Genomic DNA, 19475 nt, shown 5'->3' on the forward strand with positions numbered 1-19475 from the left:
TCATCTACTTTTCCCTAACATTCACTGATTCAACAATAATCCAGGTGCCAACACGCATGCACACAAGGGATACGAAACAGAAGAATCACCATCTGAGTCAGGCCATGCAGGTTTCTGCTTCTGACGATAGCTAGGAGCAATATTGATTGGAAAAAAAAAAAGGACTTTTCCCAGAGAGAAAAAAATTTTATTTAGCAATTCACTTTCTGATGTTTTTAATTTAGGAAAATTAAAAAGGTAAATAAATACAATATGACTGTATAAACTTAATTATTAAAACTTTTTACATCGTGTTAATTTTTTGTTTCATGTCCATGTCACATTTATCAACCCACACAGTAACAGTGTACAGAAGTTTCACTGACGATACACAATAAAAATGATTCAAGGTGGCATAACAAGTCACTTCTGAGCATTACTTCTATCGTGCTTTCTAATAATGTCCATAAGATTGGCCCCCGTAACCAGATTGTCCTGTGTCTGTCTGTCTTTTTGCTGTTCCTTTCTCTTCTGGTCGTGAAGGTAAGGGGAATTTAACAGTTGTGGGGGGAGAAGGGACCCTGTGGGTTTCACACGTTTTGCAATGTCCCAGAAGAGTCTTTTCGAGTTGTTATTGATGAAAGTGATCGCTGTTCCATGTTGACCTAACCGCCCCACTCTTCCAATCTGAAATGAAATGCAAAGGACATTTTCAAAATGCTCACACGAAATCCTCACGTCTCTTGAAAGAAATTGAACAGTAGTATTTAAAGAGGCTTCACTACGATGAGTATTTGTCCAGATGGCATCTGCTGAGTTGGTCCTCCCAATATACCTGTGACATCAATTTAGGGGGCTGCCATTAGCACAGTCCAAAGAGAAAACAAAACCAGTAAGAGTACTGTCTGTGAAACCTGTGTTTCGGTCACGCGCGTGTGTGTGTGTGTGTGTGTGTGTATGTACATGCAGGAGTAAGGACACAAAGATGCTTCTTACTGCGAATGAGTTATGGTAAAAACTTTTCGAAAGCTACTACAATTAGGGGTGAAAGGACTACCTTCTTCAGGGCACTTAGATGCCTTGAGGTCTGAGGTTGAAGCAAATCCGCTTTTGCGTGAAGTTATTTCTCTTTCTGACAGAACTAAACACACACAAATTTGTGGAGACCTATGATAAGGAAGAAAACTGACATGTCTCCAAATATACTGAGAAACTCTTCAAAAGGGAGAGAAAGACACAATCCTGGTCAATTTCTGCTCCTTAATTGAAAATGAAGTATATTCAGATTATTTAAATGAATCGATTGTTCCTCCCACTAGGAATTTCTCTTACAGATGTATTTGCAGGAGAGGCCCCGGCAGCTGAGTGCCTGGGTGTTTACCACCACCGCGCTGGAAACATCTGGTCATCCAGCAGCGAGGGATTTGTTAAACAAATGACAGGACATCCATGTAATACACTCCCACGCAACCACAAAAACAGAACGAGCCAGATTCAACAAGAAAAGCCTTTAAAGTGCTCAGAACAGTGCCTGCCCTCGGCTAAGCACTCAGTACATACTAACACTTGGTGAAGGCACCTCGGGTGAGCCGTGAGAAGGCAAGACGTCAGAGATTCATTCACTAACAAAGGGAGGAGGCCTGGCGCAGACGTGGCTCACGCACATGTTGCTGTTCAGCCGCTCAAGTCGTGTCTGACTCTTTGCAGCCCCGTGGACTGCAGCCTGCCAGGCACCTCTGTCCACGGGATTCTCCAGGCAAGAATACTGGAGTGGGTTGCCATGCCCTCCTCCAGGGGATCTTCCCGATCCAGGGATTGAACCCACATCTCTTGCATTGGCAGCTGGATTCTTTACCACTGAGCCACCAGGGAAGCCCCATGGAATACTCCTCAGCCACAAAAGAGAATCAAACAATGCCATCTGTAACAACATGGACCCAACTAGAAATGATCACACTAAGTGAGGAGAGTCAGAGGAAGACAAACACCGTGTGATGTCACTCATGTGTGGAACCTAAAAAAAAGATACAAATGAATTTAAGTCCAAAACAGAAAGAGACTAACAGAAAACGAGCGTGTGGTTACTAAAGGGGAAGGGGAGTGGGATGAGGGATAAATTAGCAGATTGGGATTAACAGATACACACTAATGCCCATAAAACAGGAAAACAAGGACGCACAGCACAGCACAGGGACCGCTACTCAACATCGTGTGATAACCTACGAGGGAGAAGAGCCTGAAAACGCGCACGCACGCACACACACACACACACACAGCATCACAGCGGTGCCCACAGTAACTGCCAGCCATGGGGCTGACCTGGACGAGGGAGAGATGAGTACGTAGTTACAACCAGCACACTTGTTTAAGAGGCTTCTTGAGTATTTTAACATTCCAGACAGATTTCCATCCACAAAATTATCAAACTGAAAGTCTGGAAGAACATGAGCTTCAGGCACTTGAACAGTCAGCCCTGTGGAATAACCAAGTCTCTGAGGCACAGGGAAATGAGGCGGTGTGGACAAAACAGGGAGGGAGGGCGGGCAGACGGCCAGATGATCAAGTCTTGGGGGAATAAAGCAGCGGCGCAGTAAAGGCGCTACGGGCGTTTCAGTGGGTGAGCCCCGCAAACGCGACACTCAGAGGTGGTTCTAAGAACAGCAGCGAAAGACTTCACTCCAAGAGGCTGCAAGTGACGCTGGGAAGGAAGGAGGCAGCGGCCAGGGAGATAACACAGCGCTGAGAGAGGCTCTGTTCCTGCCGGAAAGAGGAGAGGCGCTTATCTCTAGAGCAAAGGGAGGGGACAGACCCCGAGAGGGGAAGGTCTAGAGCAAACAGGGACATGGAGAGGCGACGGAAGACACGATTCCTGAAACACAGACACTCCAACAGACCAACTTTGTTTTGGCCAGATGTAGCAACTTAAAACAACCTTTTAAATAAAGCCCTCTTTTTCTCCTTATAAAGGCCATTTAACACGCTCACTGAAGAAAACAAAAAACACAAAGAAAAAACTAAACCAAAAGCCAACCACTTAAATTTTTCTAACAAACATCGCGGGCTGTTTTTTCCAGCTAATTTTTTTAAATTTTTATTTATTTATTTCACTGCTGCACCGGCTTTTCTCTAGTTGTGGCGAGCAGGGGCTACTCTAGCTGCACTGGTTTCTCCTGTTGGTGCCCCTCTAGGGCACCAGGGCTCAGCAGCTGCAGCTCCCGGGCTCCAGGGCACAGGCTCAATAGCTGTGGTGCATGGGCTTGGCTGCTCCGAGGTGGGTGGGACCTCCCCACACCAGGGACCAAGCCCATGTCTCCTGCACTGGCAGGCAGGTTCTTAACCACTGAGCCACCAGGGGAGCCCCCAGCTAAATTTTAATGCATTCCAGGCATCCACATAGTTCTTCTGAAAAAACATACTTAGTTTATATACATTTATCGTTTTACCCTTTGGCCGCACGGTAAAGCAGGTGGGATCTTGGTTCCCCACACCAGGCAGGGATCAGACCGGAGTCCCCTGCAGTGGAAGCATGGAGTCTTAACTACTAGACCACCAGGGAAGTCCTTAAATACATATATTTTAGAAGCAAAAATATATGCAGTTTTATGTTCTGCTTAAAAAAAAACTCACGACTATATCGACAATACCTTGCATAAGAAAATGCACGAGTAGGGTCTTCCCTGGTGATTTGGTGGTAAAGAATCTGCTGCCACTGCAGGAGACACGGGTTCGATCCCTGCTCCGAGAAGATTCTATGCACCACGGAGCAGCTAAGCCCCTGCACCCCAACTACTGAGCCTGTGCTCTGAGCCTGGGCTCCGCAACGAGACAAGCCACTGCAACGAGGAGGCTGCATGCTGCAACTAGGGAGCAGTCCCCACTCCCCACGACTAGAGAGGAGCCCCCGCTCACCACAGCTAGGGAGAGGTCCCCGCTCCCCACTACTAGAGAGGAGCCCCAACTCACCACAGCTAGGGAGAGGTCCCCGCTCCCCACAATATGCAAGAAGCCCGAACAGCAACGAAGACCCAGCACAGCCAAAAATAAACTTCTTTTTTAAAAAAACAAAATTCATGAGCAAAACGGTGGTGCTGAGTAAACCTTTTACCTGATGCACGTACTCGTCCATGCTGGAGGGCATGTCGAAATTGACGACCAGCTTGACGCCGACCAAGTCCAGGCCTCTTCCCAGGACCCCTGTGCTCACCACAACATCATAGTCTCCTTCGAGCAGCCCCTTTCCAAAACAGCAACAAAACTCATTATCGTGAGTGGTTTTCTGTCATTCAGGCCCGTTCTCTCCGCAACACCTTCTTCAGTACTGTGGCTGCACCACCTCTGCAGGGTGTAAAGCTCTTGGAACACATAGGTGATACAGGCAGCCTCCGTCCCTTCCGACCCCAAACCTTTTCTATTAATTGATTCAGGCAAACCTTTTCCAAAAGTGAACCACTCTCTGCCCCAGTCCAAAGTGACCTGATTTCACAGACGGCCGATTCTGAATGATTAATCTGTTTAGGGGACAATTCCAAGCGAACAGGTTTACTGCTCCCAAAACACAGAAGCCTTAGCAAGAGGGACAACTAACATCACACCACTGCTTGCCTGAAATTCTCAGAGTCATTAAAAAAAAGGATCAGCTTTAAAAACAGCTGGAAAAAAATTTTAGTAAGTAAATAAAAATAAAAAAACAGCTGATACTATGGTACCTCTTGAAAATGAGGCAAAGCAGATTTAGGGGCAAGAGAACAAAGCAGAATGCTGGGTGTCACCTTCAGTATGTTCTTCCTTTCCATCTGAGTCTTATCCGAGTGTACAGAGGTGCTCTTCAGACCCGTGATTTTCTGCACGGCCTCGCTCAACAGATCTGCTCCCAGCTTGCAGTCCACAAAAACTAACACTGGAGGCTTAAAGAGTTTCTTATCCTAAAATAGTAACAGCACATATTGAAGGTTATTCCTATAATTTACAACGGGATGCTTTTCTGAAAGCACTCGTGTGAGCTGGTTATCCACTGGTTTATCAACACTGTCAGGGAGGGAAAAGGACATTCTGTTCAAATGACTGCTTTCTTTAAAATATGCACAAACAGAAGCCGAACAGTGTATGTCCTTCAGATTTCTCCATCACCGCATTAATACTACGAAAATAGTTTTACAACTTAAAGTGCAATTTAAAGTTTCCAATACTGTTCAGAAGTCAGTACAAACCATATTTAACACTGTATCTTTAGGTAACTAGGCTAGTACACACCACTCCCTTAAGCTGCTGCTGCTGCTGCTAAGTCGCTTCAGTCGTGTCCGACTCTGTGCGACCCCACAGACGGCAGCCCACCAGGTTCCCCTGTCCCTGGGATTCTCCAGGCAAGAACACTGGAGCGGGCTGCCATTTCCTTCTCCCTTAAGCTAGTTACTGTCAAAAATTTCTATTTCTCAAAGACAGAACAAGAACAGCCAAAAAAGCACTTGTCTTAGTTTTTTTTTAGCCACTCAGTGTGGCACGTGGATCCTACGTCCCCAGGCAGGGCCTGAACTCAGGTCCCCCGCATTGGGAGTGACGAGTCCTAAGCCCTGGACTGCCAGGGAAGCACTGCAATGACCTTGATCTTTAAATACTGTTCTATAAAACAGAAAAGAAAACCAACCTTGTGTCTACACTGCATGTTTTCACAAAAATGTATCTGAACCCCACAGAATTCTGAAGGAAGCAAAGCAGTTTATGATGAAATTCCCAGAGCAGGTTCCCCCAGAGCCACGTCCAAACAGCACCGTCTCCAGAGCCGTGGAGGGTGCCAACACCGCGCACAACGCGGGGCTGACCGCTCTCCCACTCACGTTCAAGATTTCAAACAGTTTTTTCTTTTTGGCTGGCTCTTCCACCCACAGGACGATCTGGCGCACGCTGGGGCAGGGCAGGTTCCTCTCTCCGGCGGTGATCGCCACGGGGTCTCGCAGGAGCTGGCAGGCGAGCTGCTCTACACTGGCCGGGATCGTGGCCGACGCCAGGACGGTCTGACAGTCGTGAGGCAGCTGCTCCAGAACGTCAAGCACTTGCTGCTGAAAGCCCATCTTCAACATGGTGTCAGCCTGGAATGAGACCACTGCAAGTCAGTCTTACACGGAACCCAGAGCACCCTGGAGGAAAACGGACACAGTTAAGAACCTAAAACGTTAAATGCTCTCTACACGGAAAAATACACCACGACGTCAAAAGACATGGGATTAACTGGGGAAAACACACGTTTATTTCAAGCTTGTATAACTGTTTACAGTGATATACAAAGATTTCCAAAATTTGCTTATTTTTGGCTGCGTCACGTTTTAATTGTGACCCTTGGGTTCTCTAGTTGAGACACGCGGGCTCAGCTCCCTCAGCGGGTGGGATCTTATCTCCCTGACCTGGGATGGGAGCTGCGACCCCACAGTGGGAGGCAGACTCCCAACCACTCGACTCCCAGAGAAATCCCAGCAAGATTTTATCATGGTGTCATTAACAGTGGCCAAAAAAGGCACAGACTTTAGATGTACATCGGTAGAGGATTTGTTAAATAAATTATGGTAAATCCACACAATACAATGCTATGCTACCATGAAAAATGACCGGGAGCTCTTTATTAAATGGTAATGAGTCACTGCTAGAAGGAAAGAAGGGAAATACAGACAGAACACTGTATACCATGAGCCCATTTGTATATATACTCGGGACACTTAACTGCTAACTCTGGGGAGAAGATTTATGAGCTGGGGTGTGAAAGTGAAAGTCACTCAGTTGTGTCCGACTCTTTGTGACCCCATGGAATACAGTCTATGGAATTCTCCAGGCCTGAATACTGCAGTGGGTGGCCTTTCCCTTCTCCAGGGCATCTTCCCAACTTGGAGATTGAACCCAGGTCTCCCACATTGCAGGCAAATTCTTTACCAGCTGAGCCACAAGGAAAGCCCAAGAATACTGGAGTGGGTAGCCTATCCCTTCTCCAGCGGATCTTCCTGACCCAAGAATCAAACCAGGGTCTCCTGCATTGCAGGTAGATTCTTTACCAACTGAGCTATCAGGGAAGCCTAAGCAGGGGTTAGAGATACAATTTAATTCATTTTATGGCTTTTTTTTTTTTTTTTGCAAAGTTTGACTTTTTTTTTTTTTACCACGAACATGTATTTATAATAAAGCATGATTTTAAATAAATTAAAACATGTAATTTGGAGGCTTTCACTTCTGTATAAACCTTTGCATTGCTGGTTTTTCTTTTTTTTTTGCTGCTGGTTTTTCAATAACAATGAATGTACTGCTGAAAAAATAGAAAAAAATGTTTAGGTTTTTAATTTTAAAATAACAAAAGATTAAAGCTACCTTGATTTTCAAATATAACCTTGGTGTCTATAATTTTGGAAAATAAGATATTTAATCATTTTGGTGTCCACTAATGTGCTGTCAGTTAGACTGAAGTTTGATGACCTGTTTTAATCTCTCTCACTCTGTAACATTTAAAAAATCTTAAGTAATCATGATGGTCTGGGTTTGATCCTGGCTCTGCATGACCTCAAGCAAGTTAATTAACAGCTTTAAGCTTCAGTTTTTCCTCTTACAGGTGAAATTATAGCAGTAACGACCTCCAAGAAATGTGATGAGAATCAATGAGTTAAAGTATATAGCGTGTGTGTGTGCACTCAGTCATGTCCGACTCTTTTGTGACCCTACGGACTGCAGCCCGGCAGACTCCTCTGTCCATGGGATCTCCCAGGCAAGAATATGGAGTGGGCTGCCATTTCCTACTGCAGGGGATCTTCCCGACCCACGGATCGAACTCAGGTCTCTTGCGTCTCCTGCACTGGCAGGCAGACTCTTTACCTGCGCCTCCTGGGAAGCCCGTGTAAAGCACCAGCATGGTCCTTCTCGGTTCTATTAACTGTGAGAGGAGAAAACGCACCCGCAGGGCGTGTGTAAACATCCCCCCGCTCCTCAGCGACCCCGCGGAGCCCCACGCATCTCAGCATCTGCCTTGCTTCTCCTGGTGCAGAAAAAATTACGACCACAAGAAATAGATCCCTTCCATTTCTCTTCTGGCCTGAGCTCCCTGGAGGGGTTGCCCAGCCCCGTCACCTTTCCTCTGCCTCCTCCCCTCCCACCGCTGTCCAGTCCAGCGCTCACCTCCCTAAGCTCCCTGGAGGGGCTGCCCAGCCCCGTCACCTTTCCTCTGCCTCCTCCCCTCCCACCGCTGTCCAGTCCAGCGCTCACCTCCCTGAGCTCCCTGCAGGGGTTGCCCAGCCCCGTCACCTTTCCTCTGCCTCCTCCCCTCCCACCGCTGTCCAGTCCAGCGCTCACCTCCCTAAGCTCCCTGGAGGGGCTGCCCAGCCCCGTCACCTTTCCTTGCCTCCTCCCCTCCCACCGCTGTCCAGTCCAGCGCTCACCTCCCTCCCCCTCACCAGCTCCTCTGGGTCATCAATCACTCCCCGGGTGCCAAATTCTACAGCCAATCATTAGTCTTCATCTGACTCTGTAAGATGCAATTATTACCATTATTATTATTTTTTAAATACTAACAAGTGCACTGCAGAAAATCTGGTAAACAAAGTGTAAGAAAATAACACCCATCACCCCTGACCTGACACCCCACCACCTCCCTTACCTCCCATCTCCTCCCCCCACTACAGCCACCACCCGGCCTCAACAACCCCCAACGCCTGGGAACCAGCCTTCTTGCTTAAAGGCTATTCTGCACGTTGACAACATGAGCTTGATTATAATACACGTAGGCTTAGGATCCTTTAAAGTTTCCCCATGTCTACAGAATAAAGTCTGAATTCCCAAGGCCAGGAGGAAATGAAAAAGAAATAAAATCTCCATGGTTATATTTGGTTATCTCAAGGGGAATATGGGTGTTTTTCCTATTTCCAACTTGTCTTTAACGCATTTAACACATGGATTACTCACAGAATACAGTTGCTTTTCAAACTGTAGAATGGACCATGAATAGTACTTTTTCAAAGCCATTAAAATATAACAGAATAAAAAATAAAGGAATAGGAAAATCTTATGTTGCAAGGCTAAGCATTGTTATATGAAAGTTCTGTTTCATTTACACACACACACACACATACACGATATTCATGACCGGTTCCCATCTACACTGCATTTTTTGGAAACCATTATCAACCAGAACTTGGTAAAATCTTATTCTTTCCACACCTCAGTTTCCACTTACGAGTCTATTTCCTACATACCCTGAAGGGGTGTTAACGGAGTGCGAAGTGTGGGAAAACGTACTTTTAAAAGCTCTTAGAATTAAAAGCACTACCTACATTTAAGGTGCTTCGAATATTAGAACCGCTCACGATGAACACAAGGCTACTCTAAACGCGGCAGAGCCCCTGGGGGAGACAGAACTCGGGTCCAGATAAGTGGGGGGCGCAGATCGAGGAAGAGGTGGACGTGGCGTCCCCGAATCAAGACCAAACCTGGCCTCATCTTCTGGGAGCCATCCTTGGCGTCACCTGCATGGACGCCCTCACTCCCAGACAATCTGACTTCACTCCTGAGAGTGCCCGGGCGAAACGCTCACCCACCCACTCAGCGAGCCTTAACTCGTTGCCAAGGGTGACCGACTGTCCCTGTGTGCTGGGCATTCCCTAGACGCCACGCGTGTCTCAGGGGACACTCTAGGGAGACGGGCACTGGCAGGCCCTGTTTTATAGATGTAAAACCTGAGGCGCGTGACGCAGGGCCCCACAGTGCTGAGGAGCTGGGGGCGGACCGGGGACACGGGCTCCAAACCCACGTCTGCTGTGCTAATTAGTGGGGCCACGGAGGCAGGCAGGCTGCTGTCATGGGTCAGCACCCAGCACCCCACATTTTCTGATCACGTAGAAAAAATTTAAAAAGCTCCTCCTACTAAACATCATTAACTACTTCCAAAATTCCTGCTAATCGTGACTTGCACCAATTCTTTTTTTGCAGATAAATGACAGACAGCATGTTTTAAAAACTTATCACTGAGAATACAGTAGATCTCATCAGTTTATGAGCAAGCCCAATTAAGAAAAGACAGCTGTGGTTTAATTTCAGCTTAGCTGCAGTCTACGCAAGAACTCCGGGAGTTGGTGGTAGACACGGAAGCCTGGCGTGCTGCAGTCCACGGGGTCAAAGAGAGTCAGACACGACCGAGTGACTGAACCGAACCGACACGAGAACTAGCTTAAGAACCACTACCGCCAATTTAAAAAAAAACAAAAAAATCCCTGAATTGTTTTCCTTTGGGGGAGAAATTGGTTGAATACACAATACAATTACATAACTATAATGTGCTTTTCATAACTTCTATAAAATTATGTTTTTAAACACCACCACTTACTTCATCCACTACAACAATTTTTATACTGCCGAGTTCTACAGATCTCTGCTTTATTATATCCAGAAGTCGCCCAGGAGTTGCTATGATAACCTGAATAAAAGAAAAAAGGCAAATTAGAGTCGGCTGACATCCGTTCATTCATTTACTCCTTCATTCTGCACTGGAGAGTGGCTGAGGCATGCCAGACCCTGTGCGAGTCCTCAGAACTCAACGATGAGTGAGTCAGACTTCGCCCCTGCTCTCACCAGAGCCGCAACACAAAGGGAGAGACAGCACACACACGTGCTCACGTGACCAGGACAGGCTGCACGCGGAGGGACGTACCGGCCCCAGCTCAGACATTAAGCTGACGCCCACGGGAGTAGCGGGCATGAGCACGCAGGGACGACCAGGGAGAGGGGAGGGCGTCGTGGTGGTGAGGCTGGGGGGCAGGGAGGTGACGGCAGAGGGGAGAACCCGTGGCTGAGGCCAAGGTGTGGCAGGGGCCAGACTGGGGGCGATCTCAGACACGCTGACCCTGATCTGGCTCCATGAACAAGGGCACCCTCCTTGCCCTCTCTGGGCCTGCCACTTCACTTCCAAATTACCAGGCTGTGGATAGTGAATTCAAGGTCGCTCAACGCTCTTGCTGCTGCTGCTGCTAAGTCGCTTCAGTCGTGTCCGAGTCTGTGCAACCCCACAGACGGAAGCCCACCAGGCTCCCCCGTCCCTGGGATTCTCCAGGCAAGAACACTGGAGTGGGTTGCCATTTCCTTCTCCAATGCCTGAAAGTGAAAAGTGAAAGGGAAGTCGCTCAGTCATGTCCAACTCTTAGCGATGGACTGCAGCCTGCCGGGCTCCTCCGTCCATGGGATTTTCCAAGCAAGAGTACTGGAGTGGGGTGCCATTGCCTTCTCCATCAAGGCTCTTAGCAGTGTAGTACGATATTAGCTGAAGTTGTGGTCCACGTAGGGGCTTTCTGGAATTCCCTGATGGTCTGGTGGCTAAGACTCCATGATCCCAAGTGCAGGGAACCCAAGTTCAATCTGTCGTCAGGAAGCCAGACCCCACATGGTGAACTAAGGGTCCACATGCTGTGACTCAAGAGCCGCATGTCACAACTAATGCCCAGCACAGCCAAATACGCAAACAAAGGCTACACATAAACATAAAGGAAGCAGGGGCTCCTCAGCCAAACTTGGGCAGGCATGGTGGCTCGGGCACACAATCACGGCCTGAGTCTGTCCTCCCATCCATCCTAAGACGCAAACACGAACAGCCACAGTAACGATTAAACGAGGAGGGCCGGGGTGACCCTGGTGGACTTGCAAATAAGCCCACACACTCAGCTGCACCCACTTTTCCGGTCCACACCGCCCAGTGCTAACCCTGCTGTGCGTGATAAAAGGCCTGGAACCCTAGCGCACAGAGCTTAGCTTGGCTTGTGTGTCCTTCACACACCCACAAATATCAAGCTGGTTTTAATTATGTTGACGTGACTTCACTCCTTTTCTTCCATCTTCCCCTCTGATGATTTGGAAGTTATGAACTTTTTTTCGCTCTTTGAGTGCTGCCCCTGGAATGCCAGTACATCTATCAGTTCAGTTTATTTCAGTTCAGTCACTTAGTCGTGTCCGACTCTTTGCGACACCCATGAATCGCAGCACGCCAGGCCTCCCTGTCCATCACCAACTCCTGGAGTTCACTCAAACTCTTGTCCATTGACTTGGTAATACCATCCAGCCATCTCATCCTCTGTCGTCCCCTTCTCCTCCTGTCCCCAATCCCTCCCAGCATCAGAGTCTTTTCCAATGAGTCAACTCTTCGCATGAGGTGGCCAAAGTACTGGAGTTTCAGCTTCAGCATCAGTCCTTTCAAAGAACACCCAGGGCTGATCTCCTTCAGAATGGACTGGTTGGATCTCCTTGCAGTCCAAGGGACTCTCAAGAGTCTTCTCCAACACCACAGTTCAAAAGCATCAATTCTTCGGCGCTCAGCTTTCTTTATGGTCCAACCCTCACATCCATACATGACTACTGGAAAAACCATAGCCTTGACTGGACGAACCTTTGTTGGCAAAGTAATGTCTCTGCTTTTGAATATGCTATCTAGGTTGGTCTTAACTTTTCTTCCAAGGAGTAAGCGTCTTAACATAAAGTTAATGGACACTTTCAGCTTGTTCTCGAGGTGTGGAGGGCGATGCTTTGACCGCGACCCCATCTCACCTGCACTACACCTACTGCTGGACAGTGTCCACCCTGGTTTCCAGACACCACACTTGCTCCTGGTCACTGATCATCAGCCTGTCCATTTACTTTGCCCACACGCCCACTGCCGCCTCTGCACCAGCTTCCTTCTGCCCCCACCTTCCTCTCTGGAATCTTCTTTATCTGCAGGATGGCTTCCTCTGCAAGTTCCTGCAGACGGTCCCCTGGCAATACCCTCCCAGTTTTGTTTATCTGAGTAGGTCTTCGCCTCGTCCTTCCTCTTGAAAGAGCTTTACTGAGCAGACAGACAGTTGTTAGTTTTCCTTCCAGAGGGTGCATGTCCACGAGGCCTGACACGGTGTGGGCGGGAGGAGGAGGCCGGATGGAGTCGGCGGAGAGGCTGTGCAGCGCCCAGGGAGGAAGGCCCTGCTCGGGGGAGGGGGCGCTGGGGACACACAGCGGGGCCAGGCAGAGGGATAACACGTTATGGATAAGGGCAGCAGGTTTCTCATGGTGAGAGCGATAAACATGGAAACACAGAGCATAAAAGGAACCTGGTGACGAACGAGAACTGTAACTATTAACAGGAACTCATGGTCTCGAGGTTCCCGAGCAGTGACGGCTCAAGAGCAAGGAGCCCAAGGAGAGCCCAGGTCTCAGTTTCCGAACACCGCTCTCTACACAAAGGAGCCAGGGCTCCATGAGGAGTTCAGGGCAGAGGCAAAGAAAGGATGAGCTCAGTGCACACCACGCTTTTCAGACAGAAAAGAAAGAAAGGACTCAAACAAGGATAGGGATATGATCAAAGGACACAGAAACCGACCTGAAGGTGCCTCCATGAGCCACCCCAGTAATAATCCTATAAATAAAAAGGAACCATCAGTCCACGTAAAAAAATAAATAACCGGGGAGTCTGGTGAAGCTTAAAAAATTTACCAACTGAAAGTACTCCTCCTAAAGCACTTACTCAATATGAAAGGTACAAACTTTACTGTGACTTGACAGACGAAAGCATGGGTGAAAAGGACAAACTGAAGCTGTGTGCCACGTAAAAGGATGTAATGAGAAGAACACAGCACCTCTCCCGTGATGTTCCCATCAAAGACACAAAACACCAATCTCAGCAGTTGAAGGCTGTTCTTCAAAAGCCTTGTAATCCTTAAAAATGTCAAGATCAGAAGAAAAAAAGAATGGTAGTTTCCAAACTGAAGGTGCTGAGAGAGGCACGACAGCTACGGGCAACACGGCTGAACCTGATGAAAAGAAGCCGGTGGGACACCGAGACCTGGGGCGGGGGGGGGGGGGGGGGGTTCAGGCACTGACAGCAACATTCACGCCCGATGCATTCCAGCCAGGAGGCGGGAATCTCCCGAGTCTGTCACCGGACTGTGATTATGAAGCATGATGTCCTTGTTCGTAGGATTCACTCTCTGATATGCACCAGCCACGATCGTGAGACGAAGCCCACCTTCCAGAGATGCATCTTCGCAGCTGGGAGAGAGGGGATACGCCCACCCACATCCAAGAGCAAGTTCAGGGACTGAAGGACATAAACGGATGTGAGACCATCGGACAGCGGTCAACTGTGCTCCTGTCCTTTGTCACACACAGCCCAACCTGAAAATTAAGGCTCACAGAACAGGAGTTTCAAGGCTACCTAAAGCCACACTCTAAAGCTCCTCCTGGGGAGAAAAGCCTTGGTTCCTGCACTGTTTCGGTCCTCTGCAAAGGCGCCCTGTCCAGCGGGCCCACCTGAATGCGCTGGCGCAGGCGGTGCCGCTGGGGGGGCGCGGGCAGGCCTCCCACCAGGAGCGCGGTCCTCAGGCAGGGCAGGCCACTCATCAGCTCCTTGGCCTGCCGCTCGATCTGGATGGCCAGCTCCCGCGTGGGCGTGAGGACCAGCCCCGACGGCGATTTGCTCTGCAAAGATGGAAACACACCCGCGATGAGCTGCCGCTGCTGCGGACTCCAGTCTGCGAGGCAATCCCAGGAGCACCTCCCCTCGGAAACAGATCCCACCAGCCCAACCGCCTCCTGCTCCCTGCAGAGTGCTCCTCCAAAACCCTCAGAAACTACACCCATCTCCCACGAACACGGGTGCACAAAGAAACATCAAAACGGGGACCAGCGGGAGGCGCCCGCGAAAACCAAGGCGGCAACCTGGACACTTGGCTCCCATCAGCAGGACTGTGTGATCTCGGGCCATCCTCCTCCAAGGAAGAGGCCCGCTGGTCTCCATGAAGAGCCAGGTCAGGCCCGGCATCGCCCGCCGGTTTCCCCTTAGTGCCTTGTAGATTCACTTCTGTCTCTGTCCAAAAACCTCATAGTGTACAAATATTCTATCGGGTTGGCCAAAAAATTCATCTGTGTTTTTCCATAAGATTACAGGAAAACTCAAACTTTTTGGCCAACCCAAAGTTCTGGGTTGATTTTCATCTATATCTTGACCATCTAGTCCTTCCTTTTATTTTTTCTCACATGATCTTCTACTACAGTTTAGTTTTCTGAAATTCCCTCTCTTCTTCCTTCACCTGTTATTTCTCACTCCTTTCCCTCTTGCCATACTTCAAACCTCACAAACTCACCAGTACTTGGTGAATAATCACTCAGAATGTCTTTTAGTCTCATTATGTGTGGGAATGCTTATAAATGAGCAAGAAAGGCAAGGTGCTATCATTTTTAAGATGAAACAGAGATCACCCTTAAGGATACATGCTGAAACTCCACAATAGACTTGTGACTTTAGTATTAGGTATTTCAAGACACAAACTCAAAGGACTCTAGACTGACACCAAAATCACAGCCCATCTGGTCAGCAGGACTTTCCCCCCAAAGCGAAAGCATGAAAGCTCCTTAAATAGAAAATTCATTAAGAGGAAACCATTTTGGAAGTGATTTTTTTTTTTTTCAGACCTTCAGTGAAGACATTGGTTCAACATAATACAGTTGAGTCCCAGTTACTAACGACCCAGGTATTCAGTTCCAGTTCCAGTTTTTTAACAAGCTTGAGGCTGACGCTGGATAAACCCCTCGCCTGTTTGAGCTCACACAGGTGAGCTCTAACTCACCTGAGACAGAGCTCGCAGGATGACTGGAAGCAGGAAGGCGGCCGTTTTTCCAGAGCCGGTGTCCGCGCTGGCCAGCACGTCTCTGCCCAGAAGGCCCACCGGAATCATCTGCATCTGGATGGGGGTGGGCACCTCGTAACCGGAGGCCTTGAGGTTGCGGTTTAGGGCCTCGGGGAAGCCGCAGTGCTCAAAGTCAACGATGGGCCTGGGGACGCCTCGGCCTCGGACCGTGATCCCCAGCTGCCGCCTGAGGTTCTCAATCTGGTCCTCCCGAAGGTGCGAGACGAAGGCATGCTCGGTGTAGACGTAGGGGGCAGGGCCCGGCGCTGCCGGCTCGGAGCCCGCTTTCTGGGGGCGGCTCGGCTCGGACGCTGCCTCCACGCCCCTCACCTGCAGCAGGTGCTTGGCTTTACACTCCAGGCTGCACACGTCTTCATCCGTCTCGTCGCACACGTACTCGCCGTACCGCCCGCACACCACGCATATGGGCTCCCCGGGCTCGGCCTGCCGCTGGGTTTTGGAGAAGGACTTCACCGGCTCTTCGGGGAGATCGCCAGCCTGTGTCCCTGGCTCGGAGTCAGGCAGAGTCCCTTCAGACACCGGGCCAGTAGGCCCGGGGAGAGGGTGCGGCTGGGCCCCTTGGTGGGCCGCTGCGGCAGCCCCTTCGGTGCCCGAGGCATCTGCAAGACTGTCCCCACCTGCATCCAGCCCCCGGTCTTCTGCCTCGGCTTTGACTTTCTTGGCTACACAATTTCCACTGTCATCGTTAGCGTTCCGCTTGATTTTCAGGGATCTTGGAACGAACATCCTTCAATACTCTGCAGAGGAAATTATACCCTGATTTATTTTACCCTCATTAAAGTCACGGATAAAGTACCCTAAAGTCATCACGTCCCTGGGCTATGCCTCCAAAGAACAGAAAAGACAGTGCTGACCTCAGGCTTCCCTCCCACCCTCCAAGTCCCCCTGGTGAAGACAGTCCTGGCTGCACGCTGCACACGGATTCGCACCACTGACCTGTCTGTGGACTGCCTTGCACTCTGACATAACCAGACATCACAGAAATTCTGGGGTAGACCTTTCTGTTACACGCCCACACAGAAAATACAAGAAGAGGGCTACTTCGCAACTGGACTCTTTACAACAAAGTGCAAGCATCAACAGTAACACGTGCCCAGAGGTTACCAGGTCCCAGGGTCGCCCCAAGGGCACACGCACGTCCTTCTGTTGTGACCTGTGCTACAAGCTCAGGTCTCAGCGGGGACTCAGCACTTGGGGGCCGAGGGACTGCTCCCAACCACAGCTTTTCCTATTTACAACAGAAACTGGGTTTTACAAAATGACAGAAATTGGGAACAGGCATTTAACCTAATTTGGGGGCTGTTAAATATGCTGAGAAACAATTTTCAAAAGAAAAAAAAATTCTTAGGATACATTGCCAGGTTCCATTTTTCCGGAAAAATTCCAACAGAAAAGCAAGTGACGGTCTAGTCACAACCTCAAGTCTCCGAAAAGGTCGAGGGGGCGGGTGAGGAAGGCGCGGCTTCACGCGAGCGGGGAGAGCTCGGAACTGCCGTCCTGCAGGCGGAACCGATGCGGCGCGTGCGCGGCCGCTAAACCGCGGCCCAGGTCCGCGCCCCTCTCCTCCCCCCCACCGACGTCGCCGCTCTCCTCCTCCGACGTCGGCCCCCAGCGGCCACGCACGCAAAGGCGCGTGACGTCACGGCGCCGGCCGCACGCGGGGTTGGGGTAGGGACGGCGGCGCAGGGGGAACGGGATCGCGCAAGGCGCAGCCCGCCGCCGCGACCCGACGCCCGCGGTCCGCACAAAAGGAGTAGGACGGGAGGCAGGCCGAAGCCGCGGGGCCGGGGCCACGCTCACCCGCATGGACTGCGGCCGTGTCAGCTCCGGCTCGGGGAGGTTCCCCTTGAGGCACTGGGCCGGGCTTCCGGCCGACGAGCCCGCAGCGTGCGGCCACCCTGCTGCGTGGGGACGGCGTGGAGGGCGGGATCTACGTCTCCGGGTTTTGGGAGGCGCCGCGGCGCGCGGGGGGGCGGGGCCAACGCGGGGGGCGGGGCCCAGCTGGGAGAGGCGGCCGGGAGGGGCGGGGCCCGGCTGGGAGCGGCCGGGGAGGGGCGGGGCCGGCAGTTTGCCGGCCGGCGGTACGTCCCTGAGCCTCTCTGGAACGGGCAAGTTCCGAGGAGAAGGGCAGGCTCGGGCATCGTGGAAGAATTAGCGTCATCAGGTGGGCGGGGCGGGAGGGAAAGAGTCCGGGCGCCAGGAGTGGGGCGGGGACGGGGAGCCCGCACTCTGGGAGGCGGGGTGGGAGGGTGCCGGGGAGGGCGGCGCCCGGCGGGCCCAGAGCTGCGATCTGATTCCAGCCGGCGAATAACGGGAATTAACGGAGCAGCTTTAGTCTGCGTGTGGATACGCTGGGCCTTTCCACACACGCCTCCGCCCCCGACACCGAGGACAGGCGCGCTGTCCGGTGCTGGGTTGGTCCCCGGGGGTCGCACTTCTCTGCAGCTGGTCCCCGAGACGCTGGCATTAAATTAAGGGCAAAGGTAGGGGGCAGGGAGGAGGGCGCAGAACTCCAGGATTTGAGCTCTTGCGAGCTGATACCCGATGCAGTGAAATCACACTAAGTCTGAAAGCACACCAACGAAACAGAAGTCCGTTACTCCGTGAGGTTATCCGTACTAAGTACTTAAGCCTGTACCTCCCGAATCCTACCCCTGCTTCTTCGCTCGACCACCACTGCCCTGAACTTGGTCTCCGCCATTCTTAGTCGGTTTATCATGGTTGGAGGCGTTCCCAAACGCTCTGTTTTCATTTTTCTCTTTTTGAGCTTAATAAAGATAACACGTAGTCTTGTGGGATTTGCTTTTATCATGGAACGTTTCTCTGATTCTTGCAAGTTGTTAAGTGTAAGGAAGCAGATCATTTATTTTCGCTGCTGTAATGTTGACCCTGTGAAGTAGTTTTGTCCTGTTTATGCATTTTTCTGTGGACACTTCACTTGTCTTCACTATTTTGTTACTGGAGGCAGACTGACCATGAAACTAATGAAATTTGCGTGTAAGGGCCCCTCACTCCCATGGGTCTCTTCCATAGTCCTAAGGGAAGCATTGGTAATGTGTTCCCATGGTCATGTTGTTCAGTAGCTAAGTCTGACTCTTTGTGACCCCATGGACTGTAGCATGCTAGGCTTTCCTGCCCTTCACTATCTCCCAGAGTTTGCTCAACTCATGTCCATGGAGTTGGTGATGCCATCCAACCACCTTATCCTCTGTCACCCCCTTTTCCTGCCCTCAGTCTTTCCCAGCATCAGGGTCTTTCCCAAAGAGTTGGCCCTTCGCATCAGCTTCAGCATCAGCATTAGTCCTTCCAGTGAACATTCATGGTTGATTTCCTTTAGGACTGAGATGGTTTGATCTCCTTACTGTCCAAGGGGCTCTCAAGAGTCTTCTCCAACACCACGGTTCAAAAGCATCAATTCTTTGGTGCTCAGCTTTCCTTATGGTCCAATTCTCACATCCATACATGACTACTGGAAAAACCATAGCTTTGACTAGATGGATCTTGGTTGGCAAACTGATGTCTCTGCTTTTTACTATACTGTCTAGGTTTGTCATAGCTATTCTTCCAAGAAGCAAGTGTCTTTAAATTTTGTGACTGCAGTCACCATCCACATTGATTTTGGAGCCCAAGGAAATGCAGTCTGACACTGTTTTCCGCATTTTCCCCGTCTATTTGCCATGAAGTGATGGGACCGGATGCCATGATCTTATTTTTCTGAATGTTGAGTTTTAAGCCAGCTTTTTCACTCTCCTCTTTCACCTTCATCAAGAGGCTCTTTAGTTCCTCTTCACTTTCTACCATTAAAGTGGTATTACCTGT

General features: G+C 50.1%; 1 protein-coding gene across 4 annotated transcripts; it reads right to left on the minus strand.

The window, feature by feature from the left end:
* Positions 1-170: 170 nt before the first annotated feature.
* DDX59 (DEAD-box helicase 59) lies at positions 171-17528 on the minus strand. 4 transcript variants are annotated; one of them, XM_005217345.5, is made up of 8 exons: positions 17074-17528; positions 15576-16393; positions 14260-14427; positions 10322-10411; positions 5811-6062; positions 4749-4901; positions 4085-4213; positions 174-666 (listed from the first exon to the last, which is right to left on the minus strand). In XM_005217345.5, the coding sequence occupies exons 2-8, from the start codon at positions 16380-16382 to the stop codon at positions 403-405; spliced, it is 1863 nt and encodes a 620-aa protein (XP_005217402.1). In that variant the 5' UTR covers positions 16383-16393; positions 17074-17528; the 3' UTR covers positions 174-402. The 4 variants fall into 4 exon arrangements, with proteins under 4 accessions (NP_001179318.1, XP_005217402.1, XP_005217403.1 ...); XM_005217346.5 differs by having other exon boundaries at positions 17010-17528; XM_059875370.1 differs by lacking the exon at positions 17074-17528 and adding an exon at positions 16593-16998.
* Between the last annotated feature and the right edge of the window lie 1947 nt (positions 17529-19475).

The sequence above is a fragment of the Bos taurus genome, chromosome 16 (assembly GCF_002263795.3).
Source record: "Bos taurus isolate L1 Dominette 01449 registration number 42190680 breed Hereford chromosome 16, ARS-UCD2.0, whole genome shotgun sequence".
Classification (NCBI taxonomy): Eukaryota; Metazoa; Chordata; class Mammalia; order Artiodactyla; family Bovidae; genus Bos; species Bos taurus.

Excerpts from the sequence above, each read along its gene's own strand:
- DDX59 (NM_001192389.1), bottom strand. The coding sequence starts at position 16,382 with ATGTTCGTTCCAAGATCCCTGAAAATCAAGCGGAACGCTAACGATGAC. Across the intron at positions 10,412-14,259 it reads GCCTGCGCCAGCGCATTCAG|GTTATCATAGCAACTCCTGG; the intron begins GTGGGCCCGCTG and ends TCTTTTATTCAG. Across the intron at positions 667-4,084 it reads TGGACGAGTACGTGCATCAG|ATTGGAAGAGTGGGGCGGTT; the intron begins GTAAAAGGTTTA and ends ATTTCATTTCAG.